Source organism: Magnolia sinica, chromosome 8, assembly GCF_029962835.1.
Source record: "Magnolia sinica isolate HGM2019 chromosome 8, MsV1, whole genome shotgun sequence".
Taxonomy (NCBI): Eukaryota; Viridiplantae; Streptophyta; class Magnoliopsida; order Magnoliales; family Magnoliaceae; genus Magnolia; species Magnolia sinica.
In genome coordinates this window covers 82717968-82736612 of record NC_080580.1, presented here as the reverse complement: position 1 = coordinate 82736612, position 18645 = coordinate 82717968, and the positions used below count along the sequence as shown (strand labels likewise).

General features: G+C 38.8%; 1 protein-coding gene across 1 annotated transcript; it reads left to right on the top strand.

The window, feature by feature from the left end:
• Positions 1 to 1038: 1038 nt before the first annotated feature.
• On the top strand, positions 1039 to 17004 carry LOC131253532 (alanine--glyoxylate aminotransferase 2 homolog 2, mitochondrial-like). The gene is made up of 9 exons (XM_058254562.1): positions 1039 to 1373; positions 6936 to 7166; positions 7257 to 7427; positions 10182 to 10325; positions 10422 to 10601; positions 14121 to 14346; positions 14501 to 14614; positions 14712 to 14798; positions 16628 to 17004. Exons 1-9 carry the CDS (start codon positions 1125 to 1127, stop codon positions 16669 to 16671), a joined length of 1446 nt encoding a protein of 481 aa, XP_058110545.1. The 5' UTR covers positions 1039 to 1124; the 3' UTR covers positions 16672 to 17004.
• The last annotated feature ends 1641 nt before the right edge of the window (positions 17005 to 18645 follow it).

Sequence of the window (18645 nt, the reverse complement as noted above, 5' to 3'; positions counted from 1 at the left end):
TCATTGAAGCATTCTCATGGCAATAAAAGCTTTGTACCATGCTCTCTCTCTCTCTATATATATATATATATATATATATTCCCTTTATCCCATTGATAATGACCTTATAAACAGTTTGGATAGAATATAAACATCAATGTGGAAGCCAGAAAGGTTTCAACGCTATGAATTTCTTTCTCCAATATTTCCTCTAGTGTGACTCACTTTAGCTTTTTGTCCACCTCATGTTTTAGTAATACGTCCTAAAATGAGCTCGAAAAATGGATGGACAGAAATTTCTCACGTGCATTGCAGTGGGCCCCACCTAGCATTCTTGCGCAGGGACTTCTCTGGGAAAGGCTTTCTTAGGAAATCCGTGCCCTATGGTGCTTGGGGTTAGTAGGGAATCCGTGTCCCAACGAGCTAATGACGTGGATGGAACTAACCTAGCTGCAACTCGAACCTATGGGCCCCACATGGTAATTGTGTTGTATCCACCGTCCATTCATTTCCTGAGCTCATTTCAGGACATGAGTCAAACGGGAGGAGATCCAAAACTCAAGTACGCTGCACGAGTGGGGATTGATCTCCACCGTTGAAGGATTAGTGAGGCTTCCAGGAGTTTTGCATCAGGGCTATATTTTTATTTTCCCTTCATCCAGGTGGGAATCACGTTATGAACGGGTTGGATGGCATCTAAACATCACATTACGGCCCAGAAATATTCCAACGGTGGATGTCTCCATCTGCACTCTTTTCCATGGCATGGCCCACTTTAGTTTTGGATCTCCCTCATGTTTTAGATCATACCCTAAAATCATCTGATGAAACGGATTCACGGATTGGATATAATAAAAATATCGCTGTGGGCCCCACAGAGCTTTGAGTTACAGGGGAGCTGTGTAAACCCGCGGCAGATACAATTCGCTAAGGCCTGGATTGCGGAGGTTCTTTGGCCCCATTAGCCAGAATCGAAAAACCCGTTGATAGCGTTCCGAAGAAAATGCGGGCCGAGCATGACACGATTCCGCTCTCTATATAAACCCCCTGTCTGTCCGACCCAATCGCTTCACCTCCTCTCTCTCTCCGATCCTGCATTTCGGTAAAAAAATCGCTTTTTTAGGAGAGAAGGAGGAATTCCAAAGATGCAGAGGGTTTGTAGAAGGCTTCTGTCGAGAGAGGATTTCTTCCATTGCTGTAGAAGCAATCGACGCTTCTTTTCTTCGTTGGCGGAGAGAGAAGACGCCTCGTCTCTCCATGACAATGCCGTTCTTCCCAAAATGCCCCCGTTCGATTACTCTCCCCCGCCGTACACTGGTCCTTCTGCGGCTGAGATCTTGCAGAAACGAAAGGAGTTTCTCAGCCCTTCGATGTTCTGCTTTTACGAAAAACCCGTCAGTTTTCCCTCCCTCACTCACTCTATCGATCGAATCTGTGGGTTTTTTTTTTTTTTGTTGGAAAATTTACACGTTTTCCGTCTATCTGAGGATTTTTGTATGTTTCGATTATTACGATTATTTGTCTTTCCTTTTTCGATTTATTTTTCTGGTAATTGTATAATTTTTATTTTCTGATATTTATTTATTTATTTATTTCCTCATTTTTCGTTTCAGGTTTTTCATTTTATTTTGTTTTTTGTTTTTACTATGAAAATTTATTTTTATTGATTTTGATCTCAGATAACATGATCAGGGCCGTTGATCTGTTTTTCGTTGCTCAAAGATCATTCTATCTGAGTAGATTAGCCATCAGATCGGTGGCTGCAAATGGATGGCTAGAAATTGTCCTGAAAAGAACTGATAACTCCAGAGCGGATTTTTTTTTTAAAGATTGGTTGGCTGGGATGGTCAGACCACTTTGATTTTTGAGATGTATCCTGTCCATGTGATGGCTCACCAGATTGACGGTCTGATAGCCATGCACATGTGCCACGTGTACAGTGGAGAGACGGTCGTATGGTTTTTGAATGTTTCAGACGCATGAATTTTGTATAAAAATGGTTTATTCTGCTTATATGCAAAAAAGGAATCTCCTTTATAAGGAATGATGATCTGGTGTATATACCAAAGCTACAGTATATACACCTCTGTCTGCCAGGTAAATGGTGCTGAAGGCTGGGACCACTGCCACTAGAGAGGTGTGGGGTCCACCTGAGAACGTTTGCCCGTTGGCCCACTTATCATCACCATCTGATCACGATTTGACCCTGTCGACTAGTGTCTAAATAAAGGACTGGAATCCTCTACAACATCTGTTCTTATGCAGTGCGTAAAAAAACCAAGTCTGTCGGGCCCACGATGTTGTATATGTAAAATCCACTCGGGCTATGAGGTTGTATTCTCTGAATTAAGCCATAAGCCTAAAAATAAGATAGATCCACAACTCAGATGGGCTACACCACATGACACAGTGGGGATGGGATGCTGACCATAGGTTTGTGTGTGGGAAGACCGTGGTGTTACCTTTCATCGAACCTGTTAATCAGCTGTAACGCACTGGAATGAAGAATAAATACAGAAGTGAGCCTGATTCAAAACTCAGACCAGCCACAATTTTTGGAGCAATTTGGCATTGATCCCATTGGGGTGGCCCATGTGAGGTTCTAATCAGGCTTATCTTATGTATGCACGGTTGAATGGATTTTACCTATACAACATGTTGGATCCCACAGAACTCGGGTGTTTTATGCTTATGTGTTGTAGACCATCCCTCAAGAAAATATATGTATATCTGTACACCGAAGGTTCACTGTATGCACTAGTTACTGGGTCATTTTCTCTCCATTTTTATTGATAAAGAAGGTACAACTTGTACATGTGTTGCATGAGAGATTTGGGAATCTTGAGTCAAAGAAGGGTCAATGGGGAAAAACTGGTCTTGAAAGTTGAATATCTTCTTAAACATTTGGTGATCTTTGTTGGGTTAGATCCTTATGAAGCCTTTAATCTGGTGGGGCCAAGGTATTCAATAGTGGCAAGTCAATAACAGCTGGCTGTTCAACCATTATCTTCTAGGCCGTAACAGCTGTTACAGCCCCGTTACAGCCCTGTAATGGCCAAAATGTTTTAAGAAAAAAAAAATCTGGAAAAAATATTTAGAATGTATATATTTTTTAATGAGAGGATTTCAAATACATATTCTTTTCTATTTATGAACATGTTTATTTTTATTTTTTTTTGTCTTTTATTTATGAACATGTTTATGATGGTCTTGTGAACTATTCTTTGATAAGAATGTTGCCTTGGGCTGCCTGATGATTTTATTAACCTAAGATACTTATACTGACTTCAAAATTTTCATATTTAATTTTCTAAATATCTAACATTGATGATTCAATATAAATAAGATTATATGTGCATGGATCTATTGATGGAATAATTATATATTTATATTTATATAACTGCTTTCCCATGGATAATTGTCGCATAGCTAATTCAAGACCACTCGAATGCCCTTAAAATGTCTTGAAATTCATACAACATATGGAACTGATCCCACTAATGCATATCTTTAATCATTTGACACTATTTCCCTAGAAAAATGAGTAAAAAAAATAAAAATAAAATTCGGATGAATAGTATCAGGCGAATTTAGGATCATTCAAATGCCCCCAAAACCGCCTGAAATTTATGTAATCTGTGGAGCTTCTCCGATTGATGCATATTCCTAACCATTTGACACCATTTTCCTCAAGAAATTTGAGGAAAAGTAACAAATTAAATTCAAATGAATAGTATCGGGTCAATTTAGAACCACTCAAATGCTCCAAATTCTCCGAAATTCATCAATCTATGGAACTCATGTCACTAATGCATATCCTCAACAATCTTCAAATGCACCCCAAAACTGCCTGAAATTTATGTAATCTGTGGAGCTTATCCAATTGATGCATATTCCTAACCATTTGACACCATTTTCCTCAAGAAATTTGTGGAAAAGTAACAAATTAAATTCAAATGTATAGTATCGGGTCAATATAGAACCCACTCGAATGCTCCAACTTGTCCGAAATTCATCAGTCTATGGAACTCATGTCACTGATGCATATCCTTAACCATTTGACACCATTTCTCTTAAGAGTTTTGAGGAAAAAATTAAAATTAAAATAAGATGAATAGTGTTAGGTTAATTTGAGACCACTCAAATGCTTCTAAAATGGGCCAAAATTCATGCAATCTGCGAGATTCATCCCATTAATGCACATCTCTAAATATTTGACATCATTTCTCTCAGGGCCTGTTTGGTTTAAAATTACATGTATTTTCATGTAATATCTCTCAAATCAGCATTAAATGCATACATAAAACAATATTTAAAAGTGAAGAGTTGCACCGGATCAGATTTCATGATATTTCAAAGCCAAAGCTTGGTGGGCCCCACCATGATATATGTGTCATATCCACTACATCCATTCATTAGTACAGATCATTTTAGTGCATGGGCTGAAAAATGAGTCAGATTCAAAGATCAAGTTGACCATACTACATAAAATATTGGAGATTGAACACTAACCATTTAAATGTTCTTCCCATAGTGTGGTCCACTTGAGCTTTGGATCTGTCTCATTTTTGGAGGCATACTCTAGAATGATCTGGCCAAATGAATGGACGACGTGGATAAAACATATACATCATGGTGAGACCCACAGAGTCCATCTCGTTTTCCGTACCTAAAAGTTGTTGTTGTCAATGCCATACAACATCCTTTCCACCAAAAATTCCCGTAGTATTTAATTAACACTTAAAAAGTGTAAAATACACTGCAATTCCGCTGAAATACATCCCAACCAAACAGGCCCTTAAGAAATTTGAGGAAAATTTTAAAAAATAAATCTAGCACTATTATTCGTTAAGAGAATAATTAAAAAAAAAGAAAAAGAATAAGAGATTAAAAAGTTGGTTTAGTGCATGTTTGTGTAGATTTAAACTCCATACATACATTTGAAAAACCTATACGCCAAATGTTTTTCAATTTTTTTTAAAAAAATTTCTAAAAATTATATAAAAATTTGCAAAAATACAAAAACAATTGAAATTATACCAACATGGACAAATCAAACATAAATTTACCAAAATTTGGTTGATTTAGTGATATAATGTTGAATTAATAAATTTGTAGCATGAAGGAAAAAAGAATTTTTATTTTTTTGATTTTTCCTAAATTCAGTCCTGGATATTTGATTATTTGAAAACAGATTAAATGTCTTGATGTAATCTTCAAGAATTGCACAAATCTAGTCGAAAATGGGTTAAAAATAATTCTCAAAATCAAATATTTAAAACAGAGGAGGAGAAATGATGAAAAATTGCAAAATAGCCCTAGAATTGGCAGCTTATATACATGTGACAGCCTTACTGCCTGATTTTTTTTTGGGAATAGTCTGTTACAACCCCGTAACGTGTAATGGCCTGAACCAGTACTGTTACGTAGCTGTTTTTGAATACCTACACCCAGATCCATAGCTCAACTGGCAGACTGAGTGGAGATACCTCGTTTCAACACTTGAGGTCTTGGTATCGATCCCTAGCGGGGGTGGCTAACATGGAGTGTGTGTACTGACATGGGTGTGTACTAACAAGCTAACCCAAAAAAAGAAAAAAAAAACTGTTTTTGAATACCTTGGTTGGGCCCCACCATGGATAAACCACACTCCAAAAAGCTCACATATTGGAAGCTGAAACCTGGAAAATCCTATCTTACGCCTTAATGTGGACTGTTTCCGTGTCTCCTCTTAACCACTCGTATCCAGGCCAGCGATTCATGGGTTGAGATACTCGAATCTGGGGGGCTTTTGGGGCATGGTTTATCTACCATGGGGCCAATAAAATCAACGGTTTAGATCGCTCCACTTGGACCAAATCAATGGCCAAAGATGCTATACAAGTCCTCATGTCAAATAGCTTCCAAATGATTCCCATTTCTCTCTGCTGTATCAGACTCTGCAAAACCAAATAAACCATGCTTGTAGTTTTAAGCTCGCTGGACCGTTCTTGATTTGACTTTGCTACCCACACATGCCCGGCCCAGATGATCAAAAGAGCTTACCCCTATCACTCTGCTTTGTGTAGCAGTAACCACTTCCTATGACCTCTTTCCAATATATCCTCTTTGATCTAGCGTAGTACTTTACAGTTTAATCCTAACACGTCAATTAGTTTTGGTTCTTTTACTTTGTTGTGTGTTTTGGTTGGGTGGTTTGGAGTTTGACTCTCCTCCATGCAGGTCCTACTTTTAAAGATCCTGGTTTATGTTTTTTGAAAAAAGAAAATGGAAAAAAAGAAGAAAAAAAGAGATCTTGTTTCGTCCTTTTGAGTATGGATTTGTTTATATCACTATTAGTTTATTGAGCATCTGATTCTCATCAATGGATGTTCACTACTTTGCTCTTTGCAATCCTTTTTTGACATTATCGTTCATTGTTATGCTAAGTGTTCAAGCATCTTACCTAAACTCAAAAAGCATTCACTGAATGGATGCATTGTTGTTACGTCGATGAAAGAAATTGCTCTCTGAAGAACTTGAATCCATTTGTCGATGATAAAACCTGGTTACAAAAAACAAAACAAAAAAGGGGAAAAAGAAGCAAAACATAGATCTTGAAGGAAAATCCAAATAACAACTCCCATTGCAAGTCATCTAAGGATACTACAGTGGGTATTCTGCACCCATCAAATGTCTAATTCCTTGCACAACCCAACCAAACATTGAGTGGTTTTCTACCAAGATATGGATGAGTGAGAAGATCAGCAACTGAACTTTTAACAAGTTGAAGATTCATGCTTCTCCTGATTGCGACTTCTATGGATTTTCCTGTCCTGTCTCTTTTCCATTGAAAGCTTTCATTTCTTCAAATGCTGGAAAACATCAACCTTCATCTCTCCATCCTAGACTAGATACTATTGTTTACTCGGTATAGTGATTTTTTTTTTTTTTTCTATTTTGTTGTGCCTCTGCAGTTGAATGTCGTTGATGGCAAGAAACAGTACTTGTTTGATGAGGATGGTCGACGCTATCTCGATGCTTTCGGAGGGATTGCCACCGTTTGCTGTGGGCATTGCCACCCTGAAGTAGTGGAAGCGATCATTAGTCAGACTAAGCGGTTGCAACATTCAACTGTTTTGTATCTAAATAATGCCATTGCAGACTTTGCAGAGGCATTGGCTTCCAAGCTACCTGGAGACCTCAAGGTATATCCTGATCATGCAAATGCTATTTTCCCCCCATTTCTCTGTCATTCTTCGGAAGTATTTAAACTCGCTCTTCGTAATGTTTTGTAGGTTGTGTTCTTCACTAATTCTGGTACAGAAGCAAATGAACTAGCTATGATGATTGCTCGGCTGTATACGGGCAACCATGATATTATATCAATCAGAAATGCATACCACGGAAATGCTGCCGGAACAATGGGTGCAACTGCTCAGAGTAATTGGAAATTCAATGTTATTCAGGTATATCTCAGCAATTTTTATTAGTTCACTCTGAATGCCTTTGTTTGTGCTTGTATTATCAACACATTTTCTGTAACTCTTCGATATATTTTATTTTATTCATCAAAAAGTAAACATGAAAGAAGGCTTTGAGCCTGTAGCTCAATGGTAGACAGACTTAGAGCTGCAACTTGGGTTTAGGTGATTCAGGTTGAAGGTTTAGGTTGGTTTGTGTTGTCAAGGTCCTCTGGTTGGGTTTGAATTGGAAATGCTAACCGATTTGAATTCAATTGGGTTGGGGTTGAGCGAATTGGGGTAGGGTTAGATAGGGCTGAGAATAATCACTTGTATTTGGGTTGGGTTGAGATCGGGTTGGGTAGAGTGTAGATGACTATGGCTTGGGATTCAGGTTGGGTAAGGCTAAGGGTTGGGTCCTCTTTAGGTCAGGTTGTGCTCGGTTTGACCCTCAACCTAACCCAACCCTCCTGAGTTGCACCCCTAGAACAATGCATTTCAACATTGAGGTACCAGGTTTGAGCCCACCTTTAAAAATAAATGATGAAGACATCCGGGCATCATACCAGATGAGGAGGGCTGGGCCAATCTCCTTATAGCTAGACGACCATTATATGGGGCCCACTTGACCCAATTCACATTCCTAGCCACGTTGAAAACCCCATGGCATCTTTGAGTACCCTGCACTAGGAAGATGCACGTGGGCTGTATATAGGAACTTGATGGACACATCGGACCGTTGAATCGAGTGGACATAATGATCGCGCTGTTGGATTTTGATCGTGGACCATTCTGACGGTTGGATCATCATCCGACATCTTGATCATGGACCCCCATAGGCCATGAAATAGTTTAATTGTTTACATGTTTTATTATTTTTTGTATGACTTATATTTGTGTTGAGATTAGGGAGTTAGGAACAAGTTTTAATTCTTTAAGTGTCTTTATGTTGAGAATCTTATTTAAGAGAGCCTTTTTGTAATAGTTCTTTTCTGAGACTATAAAGGGTTAAATTTCTCCACCCTAGTCATTATGCATGTTATGAATGAAAGAGATTTCTCCCCTTTTGCTTTGAGATTCTAGAATCCGAAACCATAATCCAAACCCTAATTTTCAAAACTCTTAAACTTTTGAACCATAACTATAAAACCCTAACTTAGATTCTGAATCCCAAACCCTATTCCACATAAATTTTAAAACTCCGAAACTAATTTTGCTAAATACTAACCCTAAAATTCCCAAATTCTAAAATCTCCAATTTTTCCAAACCCAAATCCCCAAAATCTGAAAATTATGTGTCCAAATTAGAGCTGTACATGCGCCAAGCTAGCTCGAAAAGCTTGCTCGGCTTGGGCTCGATCTATCTCAGTTTGACTCGGCTTGAACGACGATTCGAGATGAACCAAACTTCATACGACTGGCTCGTTTGAAAATGAGCTGAGGTTGAGTAGAGTGGAGCTTGACTCGGCTCTGCTTAAAGCTCGAAACTCGATTCTAAGCTTGGTTAGCTTGAGCTCGGCTCGGCTTGAAGCTCGAAACTCGATTCTAAGCTTGGTTAACTCAAGCTCGGCTATCTATCTATCTATCTATCTATCTATATATATATATATATATATATATATATATATATATATATATAAACTAAAAAGCCAGTACCACACACTGCATGGCCCCAAAAATGAAACAGATCCAAAACTCAAAAAAGTCGCATCAAAAGAAACAGTGGGATTTGGCGCTACCATTCTCCCTCTCTCTCTCTCTCTCTCTCTCTCTCTCTCTCAACGACAAGGTAACTCTAAATCTAATCTTTGAACTTTTTATTTATTTATGTAATTGTTTGAAAATACGAAAACCTCAATCCCAAAATTGAGATTTGGGATTTTGAATTTATGATTTGCGAATTAAAAGGTTTGGGGGTCGAGTTGGGGTTGAGAGCTCGAATGGTAAGCTCGAGGGCGAGCTTGAGCTCAAAGGGAGCACAGACGAGTCAAGCCAAGCGCCAATGGTAAGCTCAACTTCGAGGAGAGCTCAAATGGTAAGCTCGAGGGCGAGCTTGAGCTCAAAGGGAGCACGGACGAGTCAAGCCAAGCTTTGGCCCACCTTAACTTGACTCGGCTTGATGTACAACCCTAGTCCAAATCATAAATCTCTAATTCCCATAACCCAAAACTCATATTCCCAATTCTAGAAACCGTAAGTCCTAAAACCCTAAACCCAAAATCTGAAATCCCAACCTTAAACCTCCCAAAACCTCAACCCTAATGTTCCGACCTTAATTCTTCTAATCCTAGATACCCCAAACCCATTTCTCACATTCCCTAGCCTTAAACTGCCTTAACATGTCAAAACTCTTACAAGGCACATGATTTCCATTGAATTTAGATTAACCCTATACCAGGATGGGAGTTCTATCTCCCATAGGTCCTGGTTAATCAATCATTTATGAGATTCACATTGCGGGACTGTCATAGACTTGAATTTGGACATGTCATGAATATGAAATTTCTGAATTTATGGTAAATTAGCTTTATTTTGTCGTTCCATTGCTCTAGTTAATCTGTCTTTTATTTTCATGGCATCATATTATGTTAGATCATTCCGTTTTGCATCAATAAAAAAGAGAGTGATGTTATTGATTTTATCTGATGTGGGCACTTGCAACATTTTGGCAACCACAGCCATGTGTCTCTATTATCTTATTGTTACCATTGCTATTTTTATCATATTATTGATTTTCATCATCCTATTATTTGATGATAGAGCGGAGTCCACCATGCTATGAACCCAGATCAATATAGAGGCATTTTTGGCTCTGATGGAGAAAAATATGCAAAAGATGTTCAAGATATGATCGACTATGGAACCTGTGGACGTGTTGCTGCATTCATTTCAGAAGCAATTCAGGTGGATCTTTCTATCTTTCTTTCTTTTTATGTCTCGTAAGGGGGATAGTGTTTCTGTTCACTAAGAAAGGAGAAGATTTTTTTGCCTCTTTGACAGGGTGTGGGGGGGATTATGGAACTGGCACCAGGGTATTTGCCAGCTGTATATAGCAGCATAAAGAAAGCTGGTGGTCTCTGTATAGCTGATGAGGTCCAATCAGGTTTTGCTCGAACAGGAAACCATTTCTGGGGATTTGAGGCCCATGGCGTTGTACCTGACATAGTGACAATGGCGAAGGTGAGATCTGCCATCCTTTTTGGCTTTTTAATCTTGGAGATGAATGCTGCTTTTTGTTTTTAAAAGAAGACATACGTTCCCCTATAAAATAATCAAAATATCTCTATGGCAAGGAGGTTGTCGACATGAAGGAACTAAATACCTCGGAATACTCACCTAACGGCATGTTTAGACTCGGAAAACACAATAATTATCCAATGACGATTTCTATTTGAACTGTTGAAACATGGATTCCAATTTTGAGTTGTTGTTTGGTTAGCAAGTGGAAATCTCATAATCCTCTCACAATACTCACCTAGTTTCTTGTGCTAAGAATCCAATTACGGACGAGTGTTATGATTGCATGGTGGAATGAATCCACCTGTAGTGACAGAGAACAGTACCCTAAACTAGTGTAGAAGCTCAGAGTGTGGCTCATCTGGCAACATGCTTATTGAGCATGTTGGGCACAATTCTGATGAATGTTAAGCCCAACAGAACTATGTAAGATATAAATAGCGACATGTGCTGCATGTACCCATGCTAGTCGTCAGTAAGGTCTCACTATGTAAATGCCCTGGCCAAAAATCCAGGCAAGTCCATGGGCCACATGTTTGCGGAAGCAATGGTGGTTCAGAAAGATTTTCTGGCAGTCCACAATCAAAGTCCACCTGATGAGAATTGAATGGTTTAGTCTTGGGGCAGGGCATCTATATCTGACTGTGTGTGCTTGGTGCATGGTTACAGATTTTGTTCTTGGCAATTTCTTGGCTCAGAAATTTCCTGGGAGATTTTCAAAATTTGAGGTTTTCATTGGGATGTCATTGGAAAAATCTTGCTGAAAATAAAAATATTAAAAATATTTATTGTAAACTATTAAATAAGAATCATCATCATCATCATTGTCATCATTTAAGCCTTATCTCAATTAATTGGGGTTGGCTACATGAATCCTATTCCCCTATACCAACTCTATCAAGGGCCAGACCTTCAGTCAGACTGTATGACATCGAGTCTTTTCTTACTACCATTCACATCCTTTTTGGCCTTTCCCTTGTCCTTTTAAAGCCTTCTACTTGTGCCAACTCACTTCTAACCATTGCATTGCAGTCCTTCGTCTCCATTGCACATGACCAAACCATCTAAGTCTAACTTGCCCTCATCTTATTACCTATTGGTTCTACTAAGTTCCTTTGAATGAATTCATTTCTAATTCCATCCTTCCTCATCTTGCCACTTATCTCAGCGACACTTATCCTATGAACATGTTCTTCTTTAACTGCCCAACATTTTGGCCCATAAAGCATAGCTGGCCTTATAGCTATCCTATAAAATTCCCCTTCACTTTGAGTGATATGCGACAATCACATAAAACTCCAAAGGTACATCTCTATTTCTTTCACCCAACTTGAATTCTATGGGCTACATCCTCTTCAATCTCTCCACTCTCATGAATTATTGACCCAAGGTATCGAAAGTGGTCATTTTGGGAAACTTCTTGGTCAACAATTGTAACTAATCTCCCATTTTACTCCTAATAGTAATAAAATTGCATTCCATATACTGTTTTAGTCCTACTAATTTTAAATCCTTTAGATTCTAAAGCATTGCTCCATAAGTCGTGCTTTGTGGTTACATCCTCCTTTGTCTTGTCAATCAAAGCTATGTTATCTGCAAACAACATGCACCATGGGATCTCTTCTTGATTATGTCAATATATCCTCTCGAGACTCATTTTGGGAACTTGTCTTTCTGGTCTACACTAATGATCCTCACATTTGTTTCTGCTCCCTCGTACACATCCTTGATTATGTCAATATATCCTCTCGAGACTCATTTTTTCCCCAACCAGTACCATATTAACTCTTATCTCAGGCATCACCCACAAACGATAAATAGGAAGAAATATAAACTAGAAATAGATCAAAGCATTCAAAACAAACCACAAGACAAGATATACATGGAAAAACCCCAAACTAGGGTAAAAAACCACGGATGCAAACTTCCACTATGAAGAACGAAGATTACAAAGCAATATACTAACCTCTCCCTTGGAAGCACATAGAAAACCCTTTGCCTACACCTTAGAATAATTTTTCCTTACTTTTTCTCTTATATGAAAAATCCTAGGAACCCCTGTTTATAGTTTAGGAAACTCCCCTTTCCGCATCCCAGTTGCGAAAGGATTTGCGACACGAAATCCGCGCAAAATCACGGAACGAATCTACGTAACCTCGACTGGTCGTACAGCCTGCCATGGGATCGCTTCTTGATTATGTCAATATATCCTCTTGAGTCTCGAGACTCATTTTGGGAACTTGTCTTTCTGGTCTACACTAATGATCCTCACATTTGTTTTTGCTCCCTCGTACACATCCTTGATTATGTCAATATGTCCTCTCTAGACTCATTTTTTCCCCAACAACCACCATATTAACTCTTTAGGGACCTTATTATATGCTTTCTTTTAGTCAATAAAGGCCATGTTGAGATCCTTCTCTCCCTATATGTTTCCATCGATTGTCTGAGTAGGAAAATATCTTCCGCGGTGGACCTCCCAGTACCAATCAAAGAGGCTGAGAGTAAGCGGAAGCTCACTCGGAAGCTTGAAGAGCTTTCTCTGCCAGAGAGAGTGGAGAAGGGGAGAAGTGACTCGTCGTAGAAGCTTCACTTCTGCGACGAATCCAAGCCTAAAAGATCGACTTGGCGCAGGAGGCCAAGCATTCTGGGCTCGAAGGAGGCAGTCACGAAACCAAACTAATTTTCTGATACATTTGTCTCATGCCTTAGTCTTTGCTCTCTCTCTCTCTCTCACACACACACACACACACACACACACACACACAAAGTTTCATAGTGTGACTTGCAAGTTTAATTTCATGCATCTCCTTACAACTCTCCTTCTATTGTTCCATCAATTGTCTGATTAGGAAAATATCTTTTGTGGTAGACCTCCTAGTCAAGCGTGAAACCAAACTAGTTTTCTTATACATTCGTCTCATGCCTTGGTCTTTTGCTCAATCTCTCTCTCTCTCTCTCTCTCTCTCTCACACACACACACACACACACACACACACAAAAGTTTCAGGGTATGGCTCATATGTTTAATTTCATGCTAATTTGTGATGCTCAATCTTGTTGAACAACTTTATATATTTAATAATTTAAATAAGTATATAATTTGAATATATCTTTATATAACCAATTTCTTAACATTTTTACTATTTTTCGGGTTAATATCGTGATAAAAATGTTTTGTTTTAAATTCTGCCAAGATTTTGAAAATCTCACAATAATTTAGTGTATTTCTTGTGGTATTATCATGCGATTTTCAAAATCTCAGCAGTATTTGTCACTTTGGCTTGGTGAAGCTCCAAAACTTGAAATTAGCCCTCAAGAAGCACTCTTTTCTAACGAAGGTCATTAAATTTCCATTGTGGACTTAGTTTGAAATTGTCTAGAGTCTTCACGTTTCTCATTTTTAATGCTCGAAGTATTTGTGCATAATGCATTTTCCTTTCCTTCTGGTTGTATCATCAGGGTATTGGAAATGGGCTACCTATTGGGGCGGTTGTCACCACTCCTGAGATTGCACAGGTCTTGACCCAGCGCAGCTACTTCAACACCTTTGGTGGCAATCCCGTGTGTACTGCTGGAGGGCATGCCGTCCTCCAAGTACTTGAGAAAGAAAAGCTTCAAGAGAATGCTTTGATCGTGGGGTCTTATCTAAAAGACCGCCTCAAGTCCCTCCAGGAAAAGCATGAAAGTAAGTTCTCCCCATTTGCTTTAGTAATATGCTATGCTTTAAAGCCTTGTTTTGAAGTAAATGGTCTGCCTTTTTTTTTTTCCTTTTTCTTTTATTCTGATATTTTGTGTATTTTGGTTGATGGATCTTATAATATTTTGATTGGATTTTGCAGTCATTGGTGATGTGAGAGGAAGAGGCCTGATGCTTGGAGTTGAACTCGTCACAGATCGCCAATTGAAAACTCCTGCCAAGGCTGAAATCTTGCATGTCATGGACCAGATGAAAGGTTCATTTCTCTCTCTGCTTGGTCAACATATCATGTTTCATATATAGATGGTCTCTCCACCCATTTATCTCATAAACTTGAATTTTATTTTTTACAGAAATGGGAGTATTGGTTGGAAAAGGTGGCTTTTTCGGAAACGTGTTTAGAATAACCCCTCCTCTGTGCTTCACCAAGGAAGATGCAGGTGCATTTCTCTCACATGTTCTTACAGTAATGGAAGATCAGTTTGCTTTTTTAAATCACAGCAAATGCATTTCAACTATTCTTTAAAAAATAAAATAAAAAAATACTACTCAATTCTTTTGGTTGGTAAGAGCTCAAGCGTTAGATGCATGGCTGCAGAATACAGATTCATACCAATTAGGCTATGGTGATCAATCTCTGCGCCTCCACATGATGTATTTTCACTATCCAACACATCTATCAGACGTGTCACCTCCAGAAACCCTGATCACCCAAAACAGCTTGATTGATGCAGGGACATGTGATGACCTAATCCTAGATGCATGTATAATCAAGTTAAAGAATGTTCAAATAAATACACTAATTAACTAACAGTTTCCAGTCAAAGGGATTAGGTAAATTTCAAAACAAAGATGAGGTCATTTCATCAGGATCATGCCCTTTGGCATAAAATCGCGTAAACAGTAAAAAGAGAGGGCTTAGAGATATGAGGATATCCTAGATTTAGCATAAGTCAGTATACAGTCAAGTTTGGATCTGATTCTACTGACTAACAATCCCTCTTTTCCGTTCAAACTAGAAAGGAGATATCCAGAGAGGAACGAAAGGGGTGAAGAATGAAGGGTTTGAGATGAAGAAAGTACAGACCCTTTTGTCGTCTAAAGAAAAAGAAGACTCTTACCTTTTCCTGCACCTCGAAGATCTAGAAAGAAGAAAACTTGAAATCGGGGTGAAATCTTCAACACCTAAGGGTCAATCTTGAAACCCTAATATCTTGAATAAAGAGAAAGAAAATAGTCAAATTTCTATTCATTCAATAATAATGAAAATAGGGTTTCTCACAATGTATATGTAAAAAGTAAAATTGCATTAAAGCTCCGGAAAATAAGAAAAATAACAAAAAAGACGAAAGATAAAGAAAGTGCAATAAAGCCCCTGAAAAAAGAAAACAGAAAACAGAACAAAAATGCTTAAAACTAAAACACTCATGTGGTAGGGTGTGAAATCCGACCCATGGATCTATGGTCAGGGTGCGGTCGTGCCACTCCTGCACTCGTAGCGCGTCAGAAAATGGGTCTAATGGACCCAACGTCCATCCACATCAACCCCTCTGCTGGTACACTCTGAAGGGTGCACCATTGATCCAAAACTAATGTGTGCCATAGCAAAGGGAACACCTACACTTAAATTCTAGTTGGGCCCACCTGACTTGCGAAACAGCATGAACCTTGGAATGGCTTTTCATCTGAACTGGATGAAGTGTCTGAAGACTCTGAACAGCCTTGATTATGTGGGCCCCAGTGGCGGGCATTCCTTGTTAATATGTTCCTTGAGCTGTGGCCCATCTAAGTTTTGGGCTTTGGAGTTTTTCTGAGTGTAACTCATCTGATGGATGGTTAGATTCTGCAAATGCATCACTGGAACCCACCTCCACCTGGTATCTCACCCAAGTGCCCCTATTCTGCAGTGCAAATGCTACTTAACATGTATGAATCTTCTGCATGTTATAAACATCGATGAAATGTAGTATCTCAATGATGAGAGGAGCAGATTTCGCTGTCCAACATTTGTGTCAGGTGCGAGGTGGATCTAGGGAGTCCATCTAGTGGGTCCTGTCTGTATATGGCCCTTGGTTGAAAATGACAGCACGGACGGTCAAAGTCATTGGTTTCCCATGTTGATCCATTTTCAAAGAAATGATCATCTGTTCACTGTGATTGTCAACTACAGGCCATCCACCAACTCTATCCACAAGATAGCTCTTTTATCTCTTTCACCTGTGCATTGATATTTCATCTGATAACCAAGTCATATCTTGTCGCATTGCAGACTTCTTTTTTGACGTGATGGATTACTCGATGTCGAAGATGTGAAGCACTCCCGCTTGCTATAATATGAATAAAAGTGTCGTAATCTAATATCCTCGTCATTAATCCATATATTCTCTCTTTAGTATATATATAAATGCCTAATCGATTGCGAATGTATATGGGTCTCTTTCTTTTGAATAAAAGGTTGTAATTATCTTGCAAGGAGATGATGATGATGATGAGACACCACCTCGATGTCTCTCTCTGGCTCTTATCTTTCTAGTTTCCTTTCTCCCTCATCTTTGTAGGTGACCCACCGAACTGAAACACTTGCATGTGATTTCCTGCTTTTTCATGTTTTCTTTTATTAGAACAATCTCTCTGGATTGGATGCTATTTGGTTGGTGCTCTCCTGTGTGGTGATTGGTTGCTGCAAATATCTTGAAATAATGTTATGCTATTTTGTGAGCATCCCTGTTTGGTTGCCTCAAAACATTCTCTATCCAAAATAGATCAATTTGTGGTATTTTATAGTGTGTTTGGTTGCATCAAATTAGACTGATTAATCATAAAATGTCATTAAATTTCATGATATAACCATCTCCCTGCCAATTCATTGAATGGTTAGGATGTTCTGATCAAAACGATTTAATTGTTAGGGGTGTTTAGGTTAGGAAGAACCCCAAAATGCTGGTGGAACTGTTGAGAGGTTAATGGTCAATATGTGTTTCGCTTCAAGTAAAAGAGGCATTTAATATTATTGTGGAAATTCCATTTGAGTAGTTTAAATTCAATTGGCTGGATGGACATTCAAAAATTCAATTTTGCCTGGTCCAAATCCCAGCCATTGACAGCCATATAAAAATTGCAATAATTGTAGACTCTTTTACTTGAAGCAATAGTAAATTCGTAATAGCGACACTTTTCCTTTGAATTACCTCAAAAAAATCAGATCAACCAAAACCTAAGGTGGCTTATTGTATAAAATCATGCCTAAAACCTCTAAAATCAAGTTGTGTGTGGCATACTGCAGTCTTGGAATTGACTCCTTTTTGTGTGTCCATTCATTGTGGCTGGCGTACCGTATGAATGGATTAGATGGGAATAAGAAAAATATGGTGGGTTCCAAACACAATCTAAAAGGTTTTAATGGTGGGCATCAAGATCTCATCTATTCCCTATGTTGTGACCCGCTTGTGCCTTAGATCGGATGGAATTTAGAGATATGAGGTGAACCGTAAGAGACGTACCTTATGTTTTTTTTAATTTTTGTTTGTTGATTTTGTGGCCTCTGCTTTTTTGTTATATCTACCGTCCATTAATCATCAACTAATCGGCTAGTGTAGGCATCACTTCAGTATCATCTGGACGGTTTGTTCGAGTAATATGCTGCCACGTGTACAATTTCAGAGTGGATGCGTATACGATGGCCACAACCGTGAGGGCATCCTTTATTTTCCGAAATATATATAAAAAAGAAAAGAAAAACGGTACTTCAGAAATTCAAAACATAAAATCCTCATTTTAGAAGTCACAGGGAGGTGGATGTAATATAGTAGTTTAATTTCCACGGAACCATACATAATTTTATATTTCTTAGGGAGTTCTAAATAATTTTCAGATCATACACGGAGGTTAATGGAAAAAACCAAAGAAAGGACGTGCATGCATGGTTACGTATCTGATTATGTGTACGATAAGGAGCGTTTGGACGGGCTGGGTTTGGGCTGGGCCAGGGTTCGAACCCTTCCCAACTGCAGCATGGGCCATCACAACTGGCCCAAAATTATTAGGCCCGGCCGGAACCATTTTAACCAACAAATTGATCAAGTACCTATTCATTGATTCTAACCCATCCATTGACCAGGTGTAAAAATGGATATGTAAAAAGTAAAATAGTCGGGTCGGGCTGGTTCATGATCAAGTGAGATCCCAACCCGTAAATTCGCAGGGCCTTACGTGACAGGGCCAAGCCCGGTGAGGCCGTTGCCACCCCTAGCAACAAGGAACAAGGACCCTTGATCTTCTAGAATATTT